Source organism: Peromyscus eremicus, chromosome 3 (assembly GCF_949786415.1).
Source record: "Peromyscus eremicus chromosome 3, PerEre_H2_v1, whole genome shotgun sequence".
NCBI lineage: Eukaryota > Metazoa > Chordata > Mammalia > Rodentia > Cricetidae > Peromyscus > Peromyscus eremicus.
Window position 1 is genome coordinate 37,314,188 of NC_081418.1, and position 23,404 is coordinate 37,337,591.

The following is a 23,404-nucleotide window of genomic DNA, read 5'->3' on the forward strand; positions in this document are numbered from 1 at the left end:
ACCTGTCCCTCCATGTGCCAGTTCAAAGGTGAATTTAAAATAGATCTATAGAAGGAAAAAGAACTCTCCACCTACTCTTCTGTCGTCCATATTAAAAAAAAATATTCAGAGGTGATTTTACAGCTATGTGTGAATATTAAAATATATAGTTTCATTTTAATGTACAATACAGTCTTATGAGCTATGCATATAAATAGTATTATTTGGAAAACATCTTTATAACATAGTGATCACCTGCCTTACAGGAAGATATAATTATAAAACAATAAGGCCAGTTTCAAATTGTGCATCAGACTAGTAATTGTGTGTTTAAGGCAATTAAAATATTTATTGAGTCTTGATTAAAAGTAGATTGACAGTCATGTTAAAGAAGGATGGGGAGTTTATTTGGTGCTACTTTGCATGGCTCAAAGTACAAATCATCTCAGATACAATGTACTTTCAATCACAACTCAAACACAAAATAACTAGCGAAACCACAAGCCCACCTTCAATATACAATGATTATGCTTTTAAAAGAAAGAAAGAAAGAAAGAAATCCAACAATTAATATTGTTAAGGTGCAGTAACTTTTGAATAAAATATTAGCACCATAGCAGGAAAAATGACGAGACTGTTGGCCACCTTCTTCTTACATAACTAAATAGAAACATTTTATTCCCAGAGCACAAATATTAATTTGCAAAATCAGTTCTAGAGTAGTTAATAGGTCTCCCTCTACTTGCTTTTCAAAATGTTTGCATCGTTCCCCCGTATGGAAAAAATATGGAGTAAAAATTTTCACAGGATATGAAAATTGAAGAAATCCGAGCTAAGCAAGCCGGGAGCTTCAGCAGTGGGTCCCCACGGAAGCAAAGGTGGACATCTCCCTGCGGATCGTGCTGAAGGGCGACAGCTCCAGCTCCGTGGTATACTCGTTGTCATTGTCGTCACTGGTCACGGTGGAAGACTTCTGGATGCACTCCTCACAGCAGCAGCAGCAGCACTCCATGAAGGCCCTGCTGAAGGGTCTGCAGAGGCAGAAGAGGAGCACAGGGGTGACACAGGACTTGAAGAACAAGAGGAACTGGCTGATGATGTTGAGGAGGTCCATGGTCTGCTGTGAAACGCCCGTGGCCATGTAGGCAGTGACGATGTTGCAGATATTCTCAGGGATGATGCAAAACCCATATAAAATGGTCAGGGCCACCACTGTGCAGTTCATTTGGCTCTCCAGATGGATCTGCCGCTTGTTCCCACGGGTACTGGCCTTCTCTGCTTTGCGGATCTTCCGCGCAGTCACTAGAGAGCAGGTGATAGTGAAAAGTGTGGGCAGACAAAAGTAGCAGCCAAAATACCACCAGAGCCTCGCGCCGTCATAAGTGAGGGCCAGAACATAGATGGTATCTGGTAAATCGGGAGAGATCTTTATGACACACCGTTCTGCAGGAGCCTGGCCGCTAAAGCCCAAGTCCTCCTTGCTCAGCTGGCGGAGGACAACTTCCGGAAGCGCCAACAGCAAAGCGCCAACCCAGATAACTGCAAGTTTGGCAGTGGTGGAAGAACAGTTTTCGATCATTTCATAGTACATCTGGACGTTGGTGGCAGCCCGGAAGCGATCTATGCACAGTGCGCATAAGGTGAAAGTAGTGACGCCCAGAGAAGCCACCTGTGGGGGAGACAGAAGGAAGGCACAGGTTCTGAGAGATCATAGCACCGGAAAATAAAATTAAAAAAACAAAACAAAAAAACAGGCGGGAGAGGACAGCAGGGGCAGGGAGGGAAGGGAAAAGTAGAAGAAAGCATGGGACAGGAGGAGAGGGAGGAAGAAAAGGGAGGACAGAGGAGGAGAGGGGAGGAACAGGGCAGTGGGGGACAGAGAACTGGAGTTGGGGAGCTGAAAGCAGGGGAAGAACAAGAAGATTGGGGAGGGAAGGGGGAAACTGGATGAATCGCTTAGGTAAATTATTTGAGCATGATAAAAAGAACAAGTGTAGTATTTCTGGGGTGATGTACACACACACACACACACACACACACACACACACACACACACACACACACACCCCAAGGAGCTGTAGTAGAGATTGCTGGGAGCATCTATAAAGGTCAGCAAGTCCTGTGTGATTTTTCTGTCACAGATAAGAACCTCCGGAGGCTGGAAGAATTGCAGTCACTGTGAAAATGCCAGCCATCAGGACATCTAGATAAACAGCAGAGACTTGCTTATGTCTCGTTTTTTATTACTTCAAAGGATGGTCATGTTTTCCCAGGTGGACTCAGGATTGCCTCACACAGCCATTGCTTCTGAGTTGACTGTTTCTCACAAGCTCCTTGACTGGAGATATTCCCCCCCCCCCAGTGTTTCCTAAACACAAAATAAAGGATCCTTTCTGATCTTTTCCAAGGCATAAACTCCTAAAAAACAAGAAAGAGAAATTCTCCAGCGACCAAAATCATTGAGAAAATAAATTTCAAGTCAGTTACTAACATCTCCTTTCTTCATGGGGTTTCCAGACAATTTTGGTGCTGGGCGCTAGGTGTCCAGATGCACACAGGTAGAAGATAAACTTAGGACCAATGAAGATAAACCAAGACCAGGGTACTGGGAAAATGGCATAGTACTTGCTTGCCGCCAAGCCTGATGACCTCAGATTGATCCCTGGATCCCACTTTCTGTGAGGAGAGACCTGGCATTTCCAAGTGGTACTCTGACCTCTGCTCATATGCACTCTGTGGCACACATGTGTACACACACTAGATAAATAAGCAAATGAATAAATAAATAAATAAATAAATAAATAAATAAATAAATAAATGCAATATAATTTTCTTTTTAAAAGTGGGTAGGGATTGGAGCAAAGACTTTTATGAGTTTGAGATTCCTCCAATACTGACACCTTTAAGGGTGTAAAGTGGGGGAAACAACAGACATTGGGGAAATTTAACTTCATGATAACATGGGCATCATGGGAATCACGGTAAACTGGTGGTGGTGTGAGGTTGTCAAATTGAAACCAAGAGTTCAGCTTACATGACATGAAGGCTAGAATTTGCACTAACTGTGTTGGATGGAAAAATTAAAAATAGAATTTAAAATCATTAAAGATTCCTGATAGAGACAAGTATAAAAACTCTCTTGAATGGCTCAGAGAAATCACATAAAGGAAATAAGATTTAACAAAATCAAAATCACAATATACAAAACACAATTACCTCTTTGGGCTCATGTGCACAGAATAAAACAAAAAATACATTAGTCATGAAAAAGTATACTCAAATGCAAACATCCATTAAATGTAAAAAAAAATATGAAATGCTTAAATAAGGCAAAAATACACATAAAATAACCATGAAAAATACATAAAGGAGCCAAAAAAGGTGTCTTGTTCTAACCACAGGAAATACTCATATTGGGAAAGCATTTGACAGATAGGATATCATATCCAAAATTCACTGCTCTTGTGTGCTTATGGTCAGATATCCAAGTAAGTCAATAGTTGAAGCTTAATCAGAAACGTATTCCTGTCATTCACAGCAAGGCTTTTCCAAGAATACATGTTCCTAATTTAAAATAGTGTAACAGTTCATTTTGAGTGTCAACTTGGATGGGTAAGAAATACCCAACAGGACCTAGGAAGCACACACATGGTTGTGTCTGTATTCAGGCAGCTGGATTCTGAGGACTCTAACTTAATGATTCATTGAATCCTAGATGGGCTCATAATGTGATGTCTTTGTTGACAGGTGGTGAAAGGTGAGAGGAAGGACCTGGTTGAGGGAGGGTAAGTCATTGAAGGGAAAGTCCTTAGAGCTTTATCTCATCTAGGTGCTTCCTTAACCTTTCTTTCTTTGCTTCAGTCTGTCAAGAGGTGAAATAAGGATGCTCTCCCCAAGCCTCCACATTGGCTCCCCATAACCATGATGCTCTGCTTAAGCCTCCACTGTGATATTTTGCCCAAACACCTAAGAACAAACCTATGAAACCATGAGTCCTTCCCTAATCATTTCTGTCAAAAAGTTTTGGTCACAGCAATGCCAAAAGAACAAAGATACAGGCTGTCACTTGTCTGTAAAATATTCCTTATGCATCATGCATATTCTAGTGAAACACAGAAATACACAACCAATGCATGTGCATATTTGTTGATACCAACATTAAGCCAAGCACTGTGCTTGATACTAAAGATTTAGATAGGAACAAGCAGGTGTTCCTCAAGTTCACAGTCACTCAAGAGTGATAGAGTAATCCTAAGTCACTGCCATCACCTGAAACAAAATTTACCTAGATACTTGTTGGGAAATGTAAGCAATTTAGAGTTTAATGAATGTGGTAACTTCTTATAGATTTAAACAAGAACAATAAATAAAAAATGTTAATGATGCTTTAGAAAGAAAAGTCTTCAGGTAGATGAAATGCTTTGGGCTTTGCCCCAGAAATAGAGTTAAGTGCAGTTTTTCCCATGCCTGATGAGAATGTTTTAAAATATAGTTACAAGCTGGGTGGTGGTGGTGCATGCTTTTAATCCCAGCACTCAGGAAGCAGAGCCAGTCGGATCTCTGTGGGTTCAAATCCAACCTGGTCTACATAGCGAGCTTCAGGACAGGCACCAAAATTACACAGAGAAACCCTGTCTCGAAAAACCAAAAAAAAAAAAGCAAGGAAATTAAAAGTATAATGTTAGTATGAGTTTTACCTGATGGGATCATGATGGTAAAACCATTCTAATGCTCTGACATTTGTTATCTGCCACATTCAAGCTGCCGATGTCCCCAGAGCTATGCCAACCTGCTTGGTAGGTTCTATTCAATATGCTTTCTTCTTCCCACACATGACACATCACACAGCTTCCCTAAGCTCCAATATAAAATATTGTCATCGCCCATGTCATGACTACTCTTATTATTATTGGTGAAAATAATCTTAAAATGGGACATGATAACATTTTAACTGCATGAAAAGCAAAAGGCAAGAAAAATTTACAACAGAACTCCAGACAAGGCAGATAAAGAGCTTATGATAGAGCTTATGGCCATAATTCTTCAAGTTCTTTGTAAAATTCTCCCAAATATCCATATAAGAAACATCCATCTTTCATAGTTGAGAAAATGAAAATCCACCTCATAAAAATTAACTTTCTAATATGGGAAGGATTGGAGGGAGGCAGAGAGTCAACAGCAACGTAGATGCTCATGTATAAGTTTCTCAAACAATTTAGAAATAAATAACAAAGATTAAAATTAACTTTTACAATAATGAGTCATTCCTCTTGATGGATATTTGCTTCTCATTTCTGCTTCAAATGCTAAACAATTCTACACCTGAGGTCCACATTCCATTATTGTTTTCTAGTTTGGCATTTTTTTTAATGTCAGTTGTAGCTAGAGTTTTCCTGACTGGCCCACAGTCAGGGCAAATCTCTTTCACCTGCCAGTCCCACAGCCTCTCAGACCCGACCAAGTAAACACAGAGACTTATGTTGCTTTCAAACTGTATGGCCGTGGCAGGCTTCTTGCTAACTTTTCTTACATGTTAAATTAATCCATTTCTATAAGTCTATACCTTGCCACATGGCTTGTGGCTTACCGGCATCTTCACATGCTGTTTCTCATCGTGGCGGCTGGCAGTGTCTCTCTGACTCAGCCTTCCACTTCCCAGCTTTATTCTCCTCCTTGCCCCGCCTATACTTCCTGCCTAGCCAACGGCCAATCAGTGTTTTATTGATTAATCAGCAACACATTTGCCATACATCCCACAGCACTTCCCCCCCCTTTTTTTTTTCAAAAAGGAAGGTTTTAACCTTAACAAAGTAAAATTACATATAATTTGGGAATTTGGACGTAGCTTCTCTTACTACTTCCTGCTGGAAGGGGGCGCTGTATCTTATGGGGAAACAAAGAAAATTTTAGAATTATGGAATAGTCCATGAGGCTGTATCATCTGAGCCAGATGCCTTCAAACCATTCTGGATATTGGATCATCTGGGCCATGGTGTCATTGGAGACCTTCAGGGGGTCTTGGCTGGTCAAACCTGATGTATCTTAATCTTGAACAAATCCATAGCCTCTGGCTTTCTGTGGGAACAAAAGCAGAGACTCCTTTCCAAAGTAACATATCCTTACATTCAAATTTTGAAGTCAAGATATCTTTAAAATATACATTTTGGCATAACTCAACAGCTTTTACAATCAAATGTTTTTCTGCAGTTAAAAATCCCAAAGACAACACAATCCAGATTCTCTGTGTAATATCCATTTTTACGTGGCTTATTTTTTATACTACCTTTACTGTCTCTTTAATGACTTTATTTTTTAAAACTATATATTTGTTTCTATAACTCTATATATCACCTTTTTTGTCTCTTTCAAGCCTACGTATCTTTTACACACATTGTAAACTATTACATCTGAATCTGTCTTATTGTAAATCTCTTGCCTTAAACTGCAGCAGCTGTGGCTGCTGGCTCTGCCCACCTCAGCTTCCCAATATGGCTACATTTACCGCCAGCTCTGGGAGCTATCGTGGGTCTATGCTTTTATCCAAGCAGCGTGTAGCCCAAAAACCTCTTTTTTTGTTTTGTACCTGCAAAGGCTAAATCCACCACGCAGCTTAATGTGCCACTTGCAGAGGCCTGATTCCTGCCATACTGCAGGTTGAGCACGCACGCCAGGAACCCACCAGTAGCTGAAACCAGCAGCTGCCGCTCATTTGAGAGAGACAATTAGGAACTGTTTTTAGCTCCGTTTTAGAATCTTTTTTCTCGGTTTTTAGGTGGAAACTCTTGCCACCACGTTGGATGCCATTTGTAGCTAGAGTTTTCCTGACTGGCCCACAGTCAGGGCAAATCTCTTTCACCTGCCAGTCCCACAGCCTCTCAGACCCGACCAAGTAAACACAGAGACTTATGTTGCTTTCAAACTGTATGGCCGTGGCAGGCTTCTTGCTAACTTTTCTTACATGTTAAATTAATCCATTTCTATAAGTCTATACCTTGCCACATGGCTTGTGGCTTACCGGCATCTTCACATGCTGTTTCTCATCGTGGCGGCTGGCAGTGTCTCTCTGACTCAGCCTTCCACTTCCCAGCTTTATTCTCCTCCTTGCCCCGCCTATACTTCCTGCCTAGCCAACGGCCAATCAGTGTTTTATTGATTAATCAGCAACACATTTGCCATACATCCCACAGGAGTCAGTAACCAAACACTGAGGGAATTTTAAGAGGGATTGTTATTATCTAAAGGCCTCCATCAAATAATATCATGTGGAATTATAATACTTTACAGATTGTTTTAAATTTTGTATTTGTATTTAAGGTTTTGATGTGTTTTGATTTGTTTCCTTTAATAATGTAAAATAAATAAACCCTCAGATGCTCAGGTATCAGCCAATCCTCCCGAGAGTCTCCGTGTAGTCTCACTAAGGAGACATTTTATGCATGGTTCCCTGTCACCACTGTCGCTAATAATCAGAGTCCATGCACAAATATGAAGCCCCTGGGTTTTCTCTATGCTGAAAATCTTTTTAAAATGATGAATAGTGCTTGTGATAAAAGGCTTCTCAGTCATACAGAGACCAGAGACTGAGACGATGCAGTCTCTTAGAGGCTCAGCACACCTACTGGTTGGTAGTTTTCTTTCATTACTTACAAAGAACATACAATGTGCAATGGATAGCACATTCTTTCCCTTATTCTGATTGCTAGTTTAGAAAGTTCTAAACTCTCAGCCACATATTCCAAGTGCTATTGTCTAACTCTGAGTCAGTTTCAGAGCATTTCATAAGAAGTAAGAGCAAATGCATGTGGGAAGATAAGTATTAAATGGGAGTGGTAGATTGCCAGCTACAGAGACTGTGGAAGCGGCCTCTTAATGAGAACATGCTCCTTGACTAGAAAACAAAAGGCAAAATGGTTCCCAGGCTCCATGCAGTTCATCTCACAACAAATATCAGGACAAATTTTAAGCAAAATCTACATTTGCTCCGACTCTTTGCTCATTATTTCTTTTATTGATTGGAAGATAGTCAGATACATTCCCAAAGCTTCAGTATCAGATTAGAATCCCAAATGCATCTATCTTCTTCTGTAGTTGTCTTGAGAGCTCATGAGAGATCATTCCAGTTTTCATGTACAAAATTCATAGTTCCTCTATCAAGCTTCTTGTTTACAAATCATTCTTCTCTCTGATAGCATACTCTACAGCTGAGACCCAGCAGAAACACTGTGAACCCAGAAAGGTCACAAGAGCATCAGGAAGAATTATTGAAGGAGACAGTGGGGAAAGCCGTGCTATCCCAAAGGCTGATAGCCCTTGAAACGTAGTTGCCAACAGCAACCGCAACCCAAATGTCAGTCTTAGACCCCGTTGCTCCCCTGCTGTCACCACCTGCAGCCCTATTACTTCAGATATTTTCTGAAAACTCACTCATGCACTAAATTTTATGATGTGAAAGAAAAAAGAAATGTGCAAAAGGCTCTGCTAAGTAACTCCCCAGACTATTTATAGGAGGCTTTAGCACATGTAAAGATTTAGCTGTTTATCTCAGAGACAAATTGATAAAAATCATCAGAATAAGGAGCATTGGCCCAGTTTCTGCATACTCATATATAAAATCTACCCATGTAATTAAAAGTGCCTAAATGTTAAGATAACATGGAAAGATCACTATCACAATTTTAAATACACTTGTTTACCTAGAGCTTATTAAAAATTCTATGAAGACGAATGGTTCAATTATATGCAATTATAAAACTGTATCATGAACTCTAGATCTTCTGCATGTAATGACCATATCTGATGGCTGAAATCACTGTGAAGCATGCTCTTGGGGGGAAAGCTGTCAGGTGTTGGCTTAGATAGATAGTTCTTTGGTGCAACACCCTGAGATGGGATGAGTGATATGTAGTCTCTTATGAATAAAATGGAATGAGGGGAATAATTAACAGCAACAAAAGCAGAAGTGGTAAACATTTTCAATAGATAAGACTATTTTTTGAGAGTAGAGAAAAGCTAGAAGAGGAGAGTTTTAAATACTAGGGAAACAAGTCATTACAGGATTGGTATCAAAATTCAGAAAAGGCAACAGAATCAAAATAAAAATCTCAAAGATCTTTCTTTCAAACAACAATGTCCTGCTGTTCTCTGTATCCCAGAAGAGCAACAATAAAGCTCCTTCAGCTCCTGCCCTGTCATCACCCAGTGTAGGGAGGATTCAGAGAGCTGTAGCCATCTACAGCATGGCTCCAAGGGACAGAGGGATGCAGCAATAGTCCAAGTCTGAGAATTGACACAGGGATGCTGTAGATACAGTACCAAAGTATGGGCTTAAGGGTAACTCTCCTTAATTAAACTTACAATGTGACTGTTAAAATTTCAGCATCATTGTGGATTTATTGAATTCTATTTTTAGTAGCAAAGAGAGTGTTAATGTTTTATCAGTTCAATACTATAAAAATGAGTGCTTGTCTACACACACAGGCACACACACACATATGCATATATACAAATGTATATATACACATACCTATAGAACTATACATGTTATATCATGCTTCCTGGCAAAAATCAAAGTGAACAAGATATATATATTTTGTCATCAAGTGGTATCAAACAAACAGTATAATTTCTTCATTACCTCCTACCTGCTGCTATCTATCTAGCAAGTAGGCTTGTGTATGGAATGGCTCTACTGGATGGATAGACTTGACTTTACACAATTTATAGCATGTTTTCTTTGACTACCCTTACTCTGGGATAGATTCATGTTTTTTAGAATCCACTTGAGGAGTCAACTCAAGGAGATAGGAAGAGAAGCATAAGTTCCAAATATCCCTTAAGGAAATGGCTACAGATGTCTAACTGGTTTCCTAAACTGACTGAATAATAAAACTTTCCATATTATACATTTTCAAAGGTTATGGTCTATGTCTTGGAAAATAACACCAATGTGCTACTTAAGATATTAAATTGGGATACATTTGGGATTGGCCTTTTCAAATTACATGCTAACAATCGAGATAGTCATGAATTGTACCTTAAGGCTTTCATTCAACTCGGTAAGCTGAAAGGATGAAGCATACAGGCAAAAGACTCTGAATACCACCCAGAATTTAGCTCTCAATATGCTTTTTGTTGGTCCTGACATGTACAGTGACCCTCATAAAGTTGAAAAGATTTTCTCTTCTTTAGGAAAATAATAGCTCAGAACAGAGGTCATCACTTCATCTGCCACTTTCATCATTAACAGGACAATTTAATGTCTGAATGGTTACTGACTTTTCTCTTACATGCTAGTATATTTTAGAGATGAAGCTGGTGCTTTCATAACATTTGCCAATTTGAAGATTTATTAAGTGCTTGAGGAGGAATACTCCAGATTGAAGTCACTCATTAGAAAAGTTACATGGTATTTTTATATTTTGAATGTTTTACTAACCCAAACTGGACTCCATTTTGAATTCATATGAAAAGTTTTATTCCCAATTGTAGTTAGGGTAGAATTCATATGAGCTAATGACCCAGATAGTTCAGTTCACATCTAATACCAGGAGAGATGAGTTATCATCCTCCCCTTGACCCTCTTTGATAAGAAGGGTAGCGTAGACTCTTCCCTTTACTGTGGACTCTAGGAAGTCATACCAGAGCAAAGAAATAAAAGAAGCATAAGCAATACAGAGAATTTTAAAACTAGATTGGAAGTGGCTTCATTTAAGGAATGGCTTCTAGAGCTTGCATCTAAATTTCATTATAGAAGCTAACCAAATCAATACAGATACTTCATAATGAAACAACACAGATATTGTCCCCTGCCTAGAAACTGCAATGTTCTTTGGGAAACCCCTTATCACTGGCAAGACTTAACTAAAGAAACTCAACTGAATGATTATGAAACTCATAGATAGGCTCTGACTATCAAATCCCTTGTTCTTCTGGGGGAATTTATGTTTATGATACCATGAGTCCCAAATTTCTGCTCAGCCTTGTTGACGACCAATTTAATACAGCCATGTTATACCACTGAGGAGTTAGTTACATGAACAAGGTGTGGATGACAATGTCTTTAAGGAAAGATTCAGCATGAAACTCTCTTCTTGCATAAAAACAAAAAAAAGGATTTCTCTTTCAATCACAAGTTGATTCTGAAGGTCAATGGCTTCCTAGTTTGTTTTTTTTTTCAAACACAACAGAACAAGGCAAAGCAGTAATCACAGTGCTAACAATAGAAGACACACTTTATAATTCAAGATATAACAGGATGCATTGTCCTCATTGCTCAAGAATGTAGTTCAGCAAATGTTAAACCCTGCAGAGAGCTTCCCTAACACCATGTGAAAGGACTTCAAAAACAGCATCCTCTACAGAGGTTAAAAAGAAAATGGGAAAAGTCGGGTGGGAGTGGCACACACCTTTAATCCCAGCACTTGGGAGGCAGAGCCAGGTGGATCTCCATGAGTTTGAGGCCAGCCTGGGCTACAGAGTGAGTTCCAGGAAAGGTGCAAAGCTACACAGAGAAACCCTGTCTCAAAAAAAAAAAAAAGAAAGAAAAGAAAAGAAAAGAAAAAGAAAAAAGAAAATGGGAGAAAAAATACAGTCTACAAAATACAGAAAGATGTTTTGCCAAATGCACATCAGACAAGGGTTAATATTCAGGATATATAAAGAATTGAAAATACTAAACACTGAAAAATTATTTAAGAAATAGACAAGCTAATGGACTGAATTACAGTTCTTGAAAAAATAACAAGCAATCAATAGATATTTTAAAAAGTATGCACCATGCTTAGCCATTGGTAAAATGCAAATGAAAACTTCCTTGAGATTCCTTGTACCCTAGTCAGAAGGGGAAAGAGGGGACAAAAAATGTGGCAAGGGTGTGAGTGGAAAGGGAACTTCATTCAATGCTGGTGAGAACTTACACATGTAAAGCCACTATGGAAATCAGTATGAAGATTCCTCAAAAATACAAACTCAAAAGAAATTACTATAAAATCCAGCTATGGCACTCTTGGACATACAGTCATAAAATCCAAGTCAACTTCCACATAGATATCTGAATATTTATGTTTAGTTTTCCATTTTAACAATAGCCAGGAAATGGAACCAGTCTAGACATTTATCGAGAAAGAATAAACTAAAAAATGTTGTACACAATGGAGTTTTATGCAAACATAAAGAAAACTCCAAACAAAAATAAATGGAATTGGAAATTATAATGTTAAGCAAAATAAGCTATATTAAAAAAACCAAATACCACATGCTTTCTCTCATATGAAGAACATAGATTTAAAATTCTATATGTGAATATATACATGCACATGTGTGTGTGTTATGTATGTCTATAGGTTATGAAACTAGAAAAGGGTCATAAGATGGGAGGAAGTCATCTTAAAGGAGTTGGGAAATAGAGTAATAGAATAAACGTGATAAGAAAGCAGAGGGTGGTATTGACTGGGGAGGAAAGGGAATTGGCTGTAGCAGGAAACAATGAGTGAGAATAAAGTATACAGGCACATATAGGAAGATGCCCTGTTGAAACCTATTTTGTTGTACAGTAATTTATGAAATTAACCTTTAGAAAAACCATGCCAAAAGAACATAGGGGGCTGGAGAGTTAGATCAGTGGTTAAGAGCACTTTCTGCTCTTAGAGAAGACCTGAGTTCAATTCTTAGCATACACGTGGCAGGTCACAACCATCTGTAATTCCATTTCCAGGGAATCTGATACCCACATTTGGCTTCTTCAGGTACTAGAGATGCACATAAATACATGCGGGTTCTCACACCCATAAAATGAAAACAAAAAATAAAAGAGCATGTCAATCTTTTACAAGAATGGTGTTCTGTGGAGATCCTATGTAAGCTGTTGGTGGTTTTTACCAAAGCTCACTATGAATAAAGAGTAAAGGAACTATCAAGATGGAGAGTAAGTTGTGAAACATGCAAGAAAGCACATAAAGTAAGGAAAACTCTTATGAAATAAAAAGCATCTTTTACTAAAACTTCCATTAGAATCTGATACTACTGCAGAGAAAGATTGGTGTAGTTCTAAGCAGTTTCCTTCATATGAAACTGAATCTACTTGCTTAAATAACTAAATAGGGAAATTTCTAACCAAGGTCATGAAAACTGTATTCTAACTTTGCTTTCATATCTAAAATGTTCAATACATCTATTTATATAGCATCTTTTGTTTACAAGTAACCCTAGAGAACAAGGGCATTACTGTTGAGAAAACCCATTCATTTGGGCCATGAATGGCAATCTATTATAAGTCAGTGGTTATAGGAATAACACCCAGTCAGGAAGGGGCAGGATGAGCACAGGGTACTTTCCTTTCAAGCTCTAAATGGCTGGAACTTGAATGCTTTTGGCTTTTTCTTGCATTTTCCGTAATCTTCATCCTTGCAACACTTCAGGGCAACTTCACCAGGAAAAGGATACTGCACACCATGGGAGTGCACATTCAATAGAACTGTTGTTGATCAGACTGCTGTAAATAAGATGACCTTTATCAAAAAGGTCTTCATTTTAGAGTGAGTACAGATGATAACTCTGGCAGGAACATGCTTTGATTAGAGTTTCTAAAACCAAAAGGTACCAATGGAGAAATAAGCCTTGCTCCTTATGAGTGCATACAGCTCCAAAATCAAAGGGTTCTTCTTCACAACCATAAGTCCAGAAAGAGACGGTTTCTTGCCCTTTTGATACTTAATTTAACACTTCAGCATCTAGCACAAACCAAAGTTAGTCTCTCACGTCTATCCTATTTTATGTATATGTGATTTCTAATGTCACTGAGAAAAGTATACGTAAGACATCAACTGCTGACTGACACTTTAGCCTCCTCTTGCATATTTTGCTGTTGTTTCAGCAACAAATGTACTGAACAAAATTCACTTTATTTAAAAATCAAATAAGACTATTTTAAAGCCAACACATCACTTCAAAAATTGTTTTGATCCCATATTTTTTGATTCAACTTCCAGCTTGAATTAAGGTTTCCTTTCAACTCCAACTTCGATAGCACACTATATTCCTTCTGTATTAAAAAAGTAAGTTAAATTTGTCTTACCTAACATTACTCAGCTAAATATATGTCAATTTTTCATTAATTTAAAAAAAGAAAATGAAGCAATATTGACACCATTTGTCTTAAGATATAAGCTACCATTTCGAATGAACTAATTAAAAGATAATTTTTCTATCCCATATTTATTCCCAATAATTAGAAAACTGTTTCAAAATGTCATTTTCCCAAGCTCACAGTGTAGTTTACAATTCTTGCTACCATTATGAGGATTTTCTCCCAACTTAATGGGACCTGGAATTGCAGCTGGGTATGTATCCAAGGATAAGCAACAGATTTTCAACTTCTTTCTCTTGTCATTACTTAAATCTATTTGCATGATAGTGAATATGAACTAAAAACAGAATTACTTGCAGTTTAATATTTCTGCCATTTATAATGATACTGAAAAAAGCATTTAACATGAAATTTCTTAGCTTTTAACTAAAACTCTAATATTGGTAATCTGATAAAAAATAGTCTTTCTTTATTCCATCTTCTTTAAAAAAGGCAAACATTTGCAATGCTGACATCTTGAAGTAAATTAATTTATCAGATCGTCTGTCCTGTAAGAAAGATATTTGAAGAAAGGACAAGACATAAGACAGAATAGCTAAGAGGACAGGAAGGTGGGGCATGCTAAGACAGGGCTATTTTGCAACAAAGTAGCAGCTGTTAAAAGAGTCATAGACCCAATGAAAGTAAGGCATTCTAGGCAAGGAAGAAATCAGTGATCTAGACTTCATTAATGCTATGGACCACCTAAGTATGTAGAAAAAATAATATTGAAAACAATCATAAACTCACAAGCAGGAAGTATCTGCTCTTTATAGTAAGTTTGGTACTAAGATTACAGCTTGTCTTTTATGGAAATGATCTCAAAAATCAATACCCACTTTGCAAAGAGAAAGACCCCAGAGTTTGAAGCTGTAATAATTTCATTCTCTACCATGAAATTTTATATGACATCATCTTTTCTGGCACAAAGAATAATATTTTAATGAGGATACTTAAAAGAAAGTCTTGGCAACAAGGTTGAGTTAATTATAGGACCTTGTCAGGTAAGTTCTTGAGAGATAAAATGAGAAAGTACCCTTGAAGAATGGGAACATGACTACAACATCAAAGACAAACCTTGGTGAATAGACGTGTGTCCATCTCTTACCTTCCACAATCTACATCTCAGATGCAGGTCTATGTGCTTCCAAAGTAACAGAAGTAAATATGGTTGTAACACCATCAAGGTCCACACATTAGCATAAACAGCTCCACTCTTGGTTATATTCAGAAGATCAAAAGTTTTTTTTCTTTGTTTTTATTTTTGTTTTGTGGCCATAGTTGGTTCTTTTTCTTTGTTAAGAGACACTATGCTGACAGATTCAGGATACCTTGGAACCTCTCAGGAACTCAAAGTCTCAGAGTGGGCACTCCACAAATTAACCCAGTTCTTTTATAACTCCATTTTTTATTGCTTCCTTTTTCCAGTTTTATAATAGTGTGCAAAGAATCTCCTTTGTCAGTCTTCAGTCTTAGTTTCTCTAAGGTCCTATTAAATGCAATTGCATGGCTTTGAGGTTATCAAAAAATGACCCAATTTAATGTATTATTGCATTACTAAATACAATTTCAATTAGTTAATGTTTGTACAGATGAACAGAACTGATAGTTATTAAGTAAAGATAGTTCTTTTGGCATCTATATAATTTTTGTATTTTAAATGAAATTTCTAGTCCCTTTCTTTCCTCTGTCTTATTTTGTCAATTTCTTTTCCATTTTATGTATCAAGAAAGTTAATGACATTATGAAAACAAGAATTAGAAGATTTTCATAATTATGACTTTTCAACATGGATCTAAGCAGTGGAAGAATTTAAGTTAGTAGTGATAATGTAATTTAAAAGAACATTATAGGGAGCAGAGTTTTCAACTGAATTTCTCCATTTTGGGTCATAATTCATTATGATTGCAGAATGGTCCATCTGAGACCATTCCAGAACTTCCCCAATGCTTCCTTAAAATACATATTAATTATGCTTTAAAATATTATATTATTCTTTCAAAACTTTAATAACCATAGCTTACCTGTGATATTTGTCTTTAGAAGGTTGTACACCTTTTCCTCCTCCCATCTCTCCTAACACATTGCCTTTCACTGTAGAGAAGCCTAATAAATGTGTAATGGATGAATAATCGGTAGATCAATGGAAGCCTGACAGCATATATGGAAAAGGCTCATAGACACCAATGAATTATTCAGACTGTTCTTAGTCATCAGGTGCTATTGTTTTATACACAAACCTTAAGAGCTTAATGTCAGGTAATAATTCTAGGAAAGAAACAAAGAAAAATACATTTCCCCGTGCGTGTGCCACTGATGAGCTTCCAAAAAGGTCTCATTTTCACAACAATCTTGTCAGTTATTTGAAGCTGAAATTTGATTACTATATTCTTCATTTGTTAAACTCCAAATTCAATTAGCTTCACCATATACTATTCCAGGATAGAGGTGTAAATGAAAGCACAATCTGGGGAAATTGATTCTCTTTCCTGCTGGAATCTCCAGCTAAATATTTTCTCATGCTTGGAAATGTAGAAAAGCATTACAACAGGATTAATGGGAAGTCATAAAATATTTGTTAAGTACCATTCTCACAGATTGAGTCCATTTTCCCAGAGAATATTATTAGTAACTTTCAAATTGCTCATAAAACTGCATGTTTCCACTTAAAAGTCCATCAGAATACCTAATAGCTAATCCGCCATTAAAGCAAATTTAGCATCTGCTGTGGTAAATGTGCTATTACTTGAATGTGGGGTTTAGGAAACTCTATGTAGAACTGCACACTCATTGGCCATGCCACTTTCAGCATCCAATTACCCCTCCTTTCCTCACTTGTTGGTGTTGAGTACAAGCTAAAGCAATGAAGGGATCATTTGTTTTACATAGTTTAAAACCAATATTTCCAGAGCCATTGGAAATGCTATCTCTCTCCATGAGAAAATATTCTAAATTTATCACCAATTATTTCTGATCAGAATTCCTGGTGAGATGTGTTCCCTTGATTCACCTTTTATCTCTATACACAAATCTGGAATCCCAGGAAAATAAAATAGTAAAATCTGTGATGACCTGAGACTTACTGAAAGATTTTTGCCCTTCCATGAAAGTGTGAACTACAGGGGAACTTATATCATTTGAAACCCATAATTAACATCTAAACAGAAATAATTGTTTGGCAATGGTCTGGGATCATCTGATACACTGGCTCTGACTGGCTTCCATCCATCAACTAATGAGCAAAGAGCTGTTCTGCTTGCCATATTCAGTGTCTGAATCATTTGGCTTTAAACACATGTTCCATCTTTGAGTAGCTAGGATGGTAGGAAACTCTCACGCCATTCTCCTTCTACAACCCAAACCCAAGCCTCCACCACATGAAGGCACTGTATCTATTTCTCTGATACTATTTTCCCTGGTGTCTATGTGATAGGCCAACTTAAACTGATGTGTCAATGACGATAGCTCCCAAATCCATCCAAGTTTTTCCCCAACTTCTTTTCCACCTCCATTTTCCTACCATTCTATTGCCCTTCATTTCCATTAGTTTTAAGCCCAGCCATGGTTATTATAATTTAAAAAATAAATCAGCTAGAAACCATGGAATTTATTGCAGAAACAGGATGAAAACTTATGAATAGCAAAAGCTATGAAGTTCACATACTGAATGGTGTTAACTGGCCTTATTACATTTTCTTATCTAATTGATACAGGGATATTTTTCAGAAGATGCAAAGAAGTACAAATAAAATCTTTAGATATAACTTTGCCTTATAAATGATTTTCTAACCAGGAAAAAGCAACCTAGACTGCTGAATCTCTGGATCTGGATACCTCTGCCTAGGTACATTTGCTAAATGCCTTCCTTCACCATTAAAATGAAGACAGAACCATGAGTGCTGTATCTGATTTAATTTGGAAAGTGTAAAGCCAGTGTAGTGGATATTGTAGCCCTCTACCCAGGTTGCTACTGACTCTTTTTTCAGGGATGAAACACTGCTTCCTCTGGATAATGTAGTATGGGTGTCTAATAGCCATGGACTGCAGCCCTCTCTAGAACTGCTCTTCACCAAAGGGATTCATTGAACTCAAGGTTATGCCCCATTTCTGAAAGCAGTTTCTATCCAATGATAGGTTCATTACAGACTACAAAGGCCTTCTTACTCAATTCAGTACTTCTCTTCATGGCCACCCTAACACTGGAAGTGCCCCTGGTGTCAGTTGAGGTCTTTGTGGCAACTTCATAAATAGTACAAATTCTCCCTCTTCCCAGTTGCACTTCAATACCAAACAAATGTGGAACCTGATCATGCCCCAACAAACTTCATCCCCTCCCTGACCCCAAACCATACACACAAAAGCTCCATCTCAGGGTCTGTATATTCAGCAATCTGACTTGGGAGAGTGACCAAATCCTTTTTCCTTCTTTGAAAATAGTAAAAATGCTGTATTTGAGTTTTGAACTGTAGCTTTTATACTTAGAAATTAGAAATTATGAAGCTGACACCATGGTTCAATAATTATTTTATAAAACATGCTAAAGTATTGTAAAATTATTTCAAAGGAATGAAATGTAGTGATATGTTGATTGCCATGTATACTGTAATAGTAAAAGTATATAATCCACAAATATGTAATAGAAACCATTGTTTTTCGGTAAATATTTTCTAGCAAGTATTTATTTCTCTAGAAAAATAAAATCAAATATCCATAATGGAAAAGAGATTAGGCTATAAAAATAGCAAAAACTAAGCAAAACTACAGAAAGGGAAGATTTTTCCTAACAAGAAAAAGAGGCTTTCACAAAGCCTTTTCTTTCTTTCTTTCTTTCTTTCTTTCTTTCTTTCTTTTTCTTTTCTTTTTTTTTTTTTTTTTTTGAGACAGGGTTTTTCTGTGTAGCTTTGGAGCCTTTCCTGGAACTCACTCTGTAGCCCAGGCTGGCCTTGAATTCACAGAGATCCGCCTGTCTCTGCCTCCCAAGTGCTGGGATTAAAGACATTTGCCAACACTGCCTGCCTTTTCTTTTTTTTTTTTTCCCCCACAAAGTCTTAATGAGGAAACAAAGTTGAAAAAATAGAATTAAGTGTTACTATATGTTTGTAAACTCCCAGGCTAGATATGATGAAGCATAACTGTAATCCTCATATTCCAGAAGTGGAAGCAGAGTGATCAGGAGTTCAAGAACATCCTCAGCTACACAGTAAGTCTGAGGCCAGCTTCCATTACATGAGACCCAGTTTCAAAAAACTCAAAGCAAAATACAAACTTCAGAATTAGTGAGAAAGAAATTTAAATGCAAAAGAAACACCATTACTTAGAAAAGTTAGGTCTTATTAAACTAACCTAAGTTTTTATAGAAATTGTATCAAACAGGAGAAAGAATATAAAAACTAACCTAACCTAAGTTTTTATAGTCTTTCTTCTGTTTGATACAATTTCACTTTTCACTTGTGGTTTTCCTTCAGTAACTTTGGCCATTTGTTTCTTTCTCTTGTCTTTTTTCTACCTTCTTTATTGCTTTTATGCCCAATGTAGAAAAATGGACCCCTGCCCCAACACTTCAGTTCCCACTGAGGCAAGCCAACACAGTTCCTGTTTGCAGGTTGCCTCTCCTATTGAACTCCACACTTTATTTCTTAACTCTCCTTCTTGCCTAAGTCTTTTGCATTACTAAAAACAAGAACCAGAGAAAGCCTAAACTAAAATTGACTTTGAAAAGAAAATTGTAAATCGACACATATTCTTTTATATAATTTACCTATGCCCTCTCAAATTAAAAAGTGAACTGTCTCCTCGGTAAATGACAGTGTTTCAAAGTTGCTCCATGGCTGGCAACAAAAGAGGCCCTGGATCCCTGTAAGTAGCAACAGCTGATTTCACAGCCATGGATGGTCCTACATCTGAGCCCAGACAGAGTAACAGAGGGTCTTATTGACTATCTCTGGCTTTAGACCTTCTAAGTAGGCACTGTTTTCTGTTTACTTACCCTGGAGTTTTAAGCCTTAGACAATGTTGAACATAGTGTCAACTGGCCCTGGTGCCAGACAGATCAGAGGCTCTGGAATATTTACAGTTTCCCTTCTTGTGTTTCCATAAATGAAATGAACAGACTGAATGGAGAAAATCAAGGCCCAGCTGGCTGAAACCACAACTGGCAGCCAAATACTTGGGCAGGTTCCAAGAGCTGGTGTTTAAAGAGAGGCCAATTTACAGAGCAAATTCCCACTACCAGAGCAATGACTGGTACAATAGTTTTAACACGAAGCAGTAAAACCTTTCCTTACTCAAATAACTTTCATTTCCAACGTTGGGAAGCTAACTGTTTTCTTCAGAAATGTTTTTATCTTAAAAGTAAATCCCTTAAAAAATAGCCTATTCTTCACAGCCATAGTAGTAGCCAATTTGTATTATATACTCTGTAAATGTTAGATTACCAGGGATGGAGGCTGATGTCTAATTTTTGTTTACGTTCATTCAGAAGAATGAATCGTCTTTAAAAGTTAAGAAGGATCCACAGGGAAACAAGGAAGACATAAGAACTTAGAAGAAATAGTAGAATAGGCAGCTTAGCCAACTTAAACTAATTCGGGAGGTTCCTAATTTATCATGAGGCCAACTGAGAAAACGAAGATTGATTTCCTTTTATATATAAAATATAACTCCAGCTTTGGTAGTTTAGAAAATGCTCAGTAGTCTCCCCGGGGGATGGGAAGTCGGAGGAGTCACAATGAAACACTTTAGTAAATAAATGCTAAGGACTCCCTCCGCCCCCCCCCCTGCCCCTTTTACTAGGATCCAATAAGGACAGCCAAGGGTGGGAGGGCCCTTACTTAACCCTGGGCTCTCTGATGGGTGCTAAGTCAGAAATATCGCCATATCCAGAGCATGGTTGTACACGTTATGTATAGGATCACCTTTTTTTTCCCACGGGCCAGGGGCAGAGGAGTTGGAAGGTGACTTGGCCAAGCTGCTTTCTTTCATATACACACATGCATAAGTGACTGAGGCAAAGAGAAGACATTCAGAGAAAGAAGCAAGGGGTCCCACCAGGTGGGTACATCCAGCCGCTGTTCTTTTACTGTAATTCCAGAAACAGATAAGGGCGGTAGCTAGAAGGTATTACCTCAATATAGGGCACGATCTTGCAAGAGAAATCTTCCAAAAGCCACTTCTTGGTCAACTCATGGAAGATGACCAGGGGTAGGCAGAAGAAGATGATGAGAAAGTCCCAGAAGGCCAAGTTCGCCAAGAGAGAATTGGAGATGCTCCTCATGTAGTAATTGTGACACACGATGCACATCACTGCCAAGTTACCAATGATGCCGGTCCCAAAGATCACCACAGATAAGCACATGACTGCATAGGCTCCATAGGACTCCTGGGTCAGGGGGTAGAAAGGGTTCTTCAGTCTCATGCGCCTGCTTGTACTGTTTCCACGGCGTGGACCCCCTTGGTCAGGGACCCAGTCATCTACAGACCCGTTTTGCGGTAGTGCCCTGCCTGGGGGAGCAATGGTTCTCCCTTCGTGCCCCGCTGGAGGCTTTTGGTGAGAACCCTGGAGTGGTCCAGTTCTCCGTGGCCAGTAAAAAAGATCTCTGGGTTCAGGTTCCGTTTTCACACTCTGCTCCTGGTTGCTCCGGGGAATGCCAGCGCCCCTGGGATTCATCTCTTCCCTCCCCAAAGTCTGAAGGAAGAGTTGGAGGTCCGTAGGATCCTTTCTCCCCAAATTTCCGAATGACTCTTTACCCTGGGCACCTTTCCACCTCCAGGCACCAGGTGGCTTGGTTGGAGAACCCAAGGGCCCAGCAGCTGCCGCACCTGCAGCCTCTTCACTCACACCTGTCTTGCCGCCCCTGGCCGATGGGAGGTCCCAGGAGGTCGCCCCTCTCACCTCTGCTTCCAGTTTCTCCCTGGGCACACGGACTCGCAGAAAGTCTCTTGCAGAATTTCCTGGTCCCCGGGCATCCCTGCTGCGGCGTTGGAGCAGTGGGGAACAGCTCTCCCCAAGACAAGTTCCATTCCTGGCCTCAGGGACAAAGCTCAGGGCAGCAGAGACAGAAACCTTCAGTAGCAGGAGGAGCAGCAGCCGCGATGTACGCGAGAGAGGCGCGCCCCGGGCCGGCATGGCTCGGCGAGGGCGCACCTAGAAGCCCCGCTCTCGCTTAGCACCGACACCTGCTGCCAAACTTGGTGCAGAGAGTTAGACACATGTCACATACTCACCACTGGGTAGTGGAGGGGAGCTGAAGATTTCTGGGAGAGCAGAGAACAGAGCTGGGGAGGGGGGAGCGGGGGTGATCAACACACCCCCTACAATCCTTCCACGTTTGGCGTCCTGTGCATTTCGCAGCCAAATCTAATCCAAGCTCTGTGCACCCGAAGGTTCCGAGGGAAATAGCTGATCCACCAGGCTGACCTTGAAAAGTTGCGAACACCACCTGATTGTTGCCTAATGTTGCGACTGGGCGCAGCCTGGAGGAAGCCCCGCGTTCCTCCCTTCCTTTGGGTGGTGGCTGCCTTCTTGGTAACAGTTGCTCTGCTATTTACATCCTTTTGGTACAGCTTTATCCAGTAGCTAGTCGAGGTCTCTAGAGAGAAAGAAAAACAACTCCCCTCCACCAGGGGACTGTCTGTCACAATCCCACTCCCGGCTGACAGGGAACCCGTTGCAAACAGAGGCAACCGCTGATGCTCAGAGGAAACTCTTGCCTGGTCTAACTCCGGCCACTTTCGAGGCTACTGTTGCCAAAGAGAAGCCAGATTCGAAACCCGCGGCCGCTGTCAAAGTTGCTGCTCCTTCAGCTCAAAGTTGACAAGGGGATGGCGCCGACGGCTGTGCGTAGTGCACGGACGGAGAAAGCGTGGGGTGGAGGGAGAGGGAGGAGAGGGCGCTGCTGGGTTGTGCACAGTGCTGTGGGGTGCAGGAGCTTGTCCCTGCCACCACCATCGCAGCCCGGGCGGAGAGCGTGGTGCCTGGAACCGCCGCAGGCGGGCGGAGCGGTGCGTGGTCGCCAGGGGAGGTGGCCCGGCCTCTCCCAGCCGCTCAGCCACTGCGCGCGCTTCGCTCCGGGCCTCCTCCCTCTCGTCCTCCTTCTAACAGAGCTTCTGGTTTGTGGAGAGACGGGATCCCCTGGTGGTTTTACCACACACTAAACCCACACACATTTCATTCAAGCCGTTCGCAGCGGCTTTCACTCGGAAGCTGGGAGCGACCAGGGAACAAGGGCGGCGCCGCCGAGCTTGCGCGGCTAGAGGCAAGGACGTGAACTCCGTGGGTTATTTCCCTAGGTATTCCAACCAGCC

The 23,404-nt window shown here is 39.6% G+C and overlaps 1 protein-coding gene across 1 annotated transcript; it reads right to left on the bottom strand.

Moving 5' to 3' along the window:
• Positions 1-301: 301 nt before the first annotated feature.
• On the bottom strand, positions 302-22,655 carry Gpr37 (G protein-coupled receptor 37). Its single transcript, XM_059256537.1, has 2 exons — positions 21,225-22,655; positions 302-1,648 (listed from the first exon to the last, which is right to left on the bottom strand). The coding sequence occupies exons 1-2, from the start codon at positions 22,224-22,226 to the stop codon at positions 830-832; spliced, it is 1,821 nt and encodes a 606-aa protein (XP_059112520.1). The 5' UTR covers positions 22,227-22,655; the 3' UTR covers positions 302-829.
• Positions 22,656-23,404: the final 749 nt, after the last annotated feature.

Coding starts and splice junctions, on each gene's coding strand:
- Gpr37 (XM_059256537.1), bottom strand. CDS start 22,226: ATGCCGGCCCGGGGCGCGCCTCTCTCGCGTACATCGCGGCTGCTGCTC. Junction 1,649..21,224: donor AGATCGTGCCCTATATTGAG/GTAATACCTTCT, acceptor TCTCCCCCACAG/GTGGCTTCTCTGGGCGTCAC.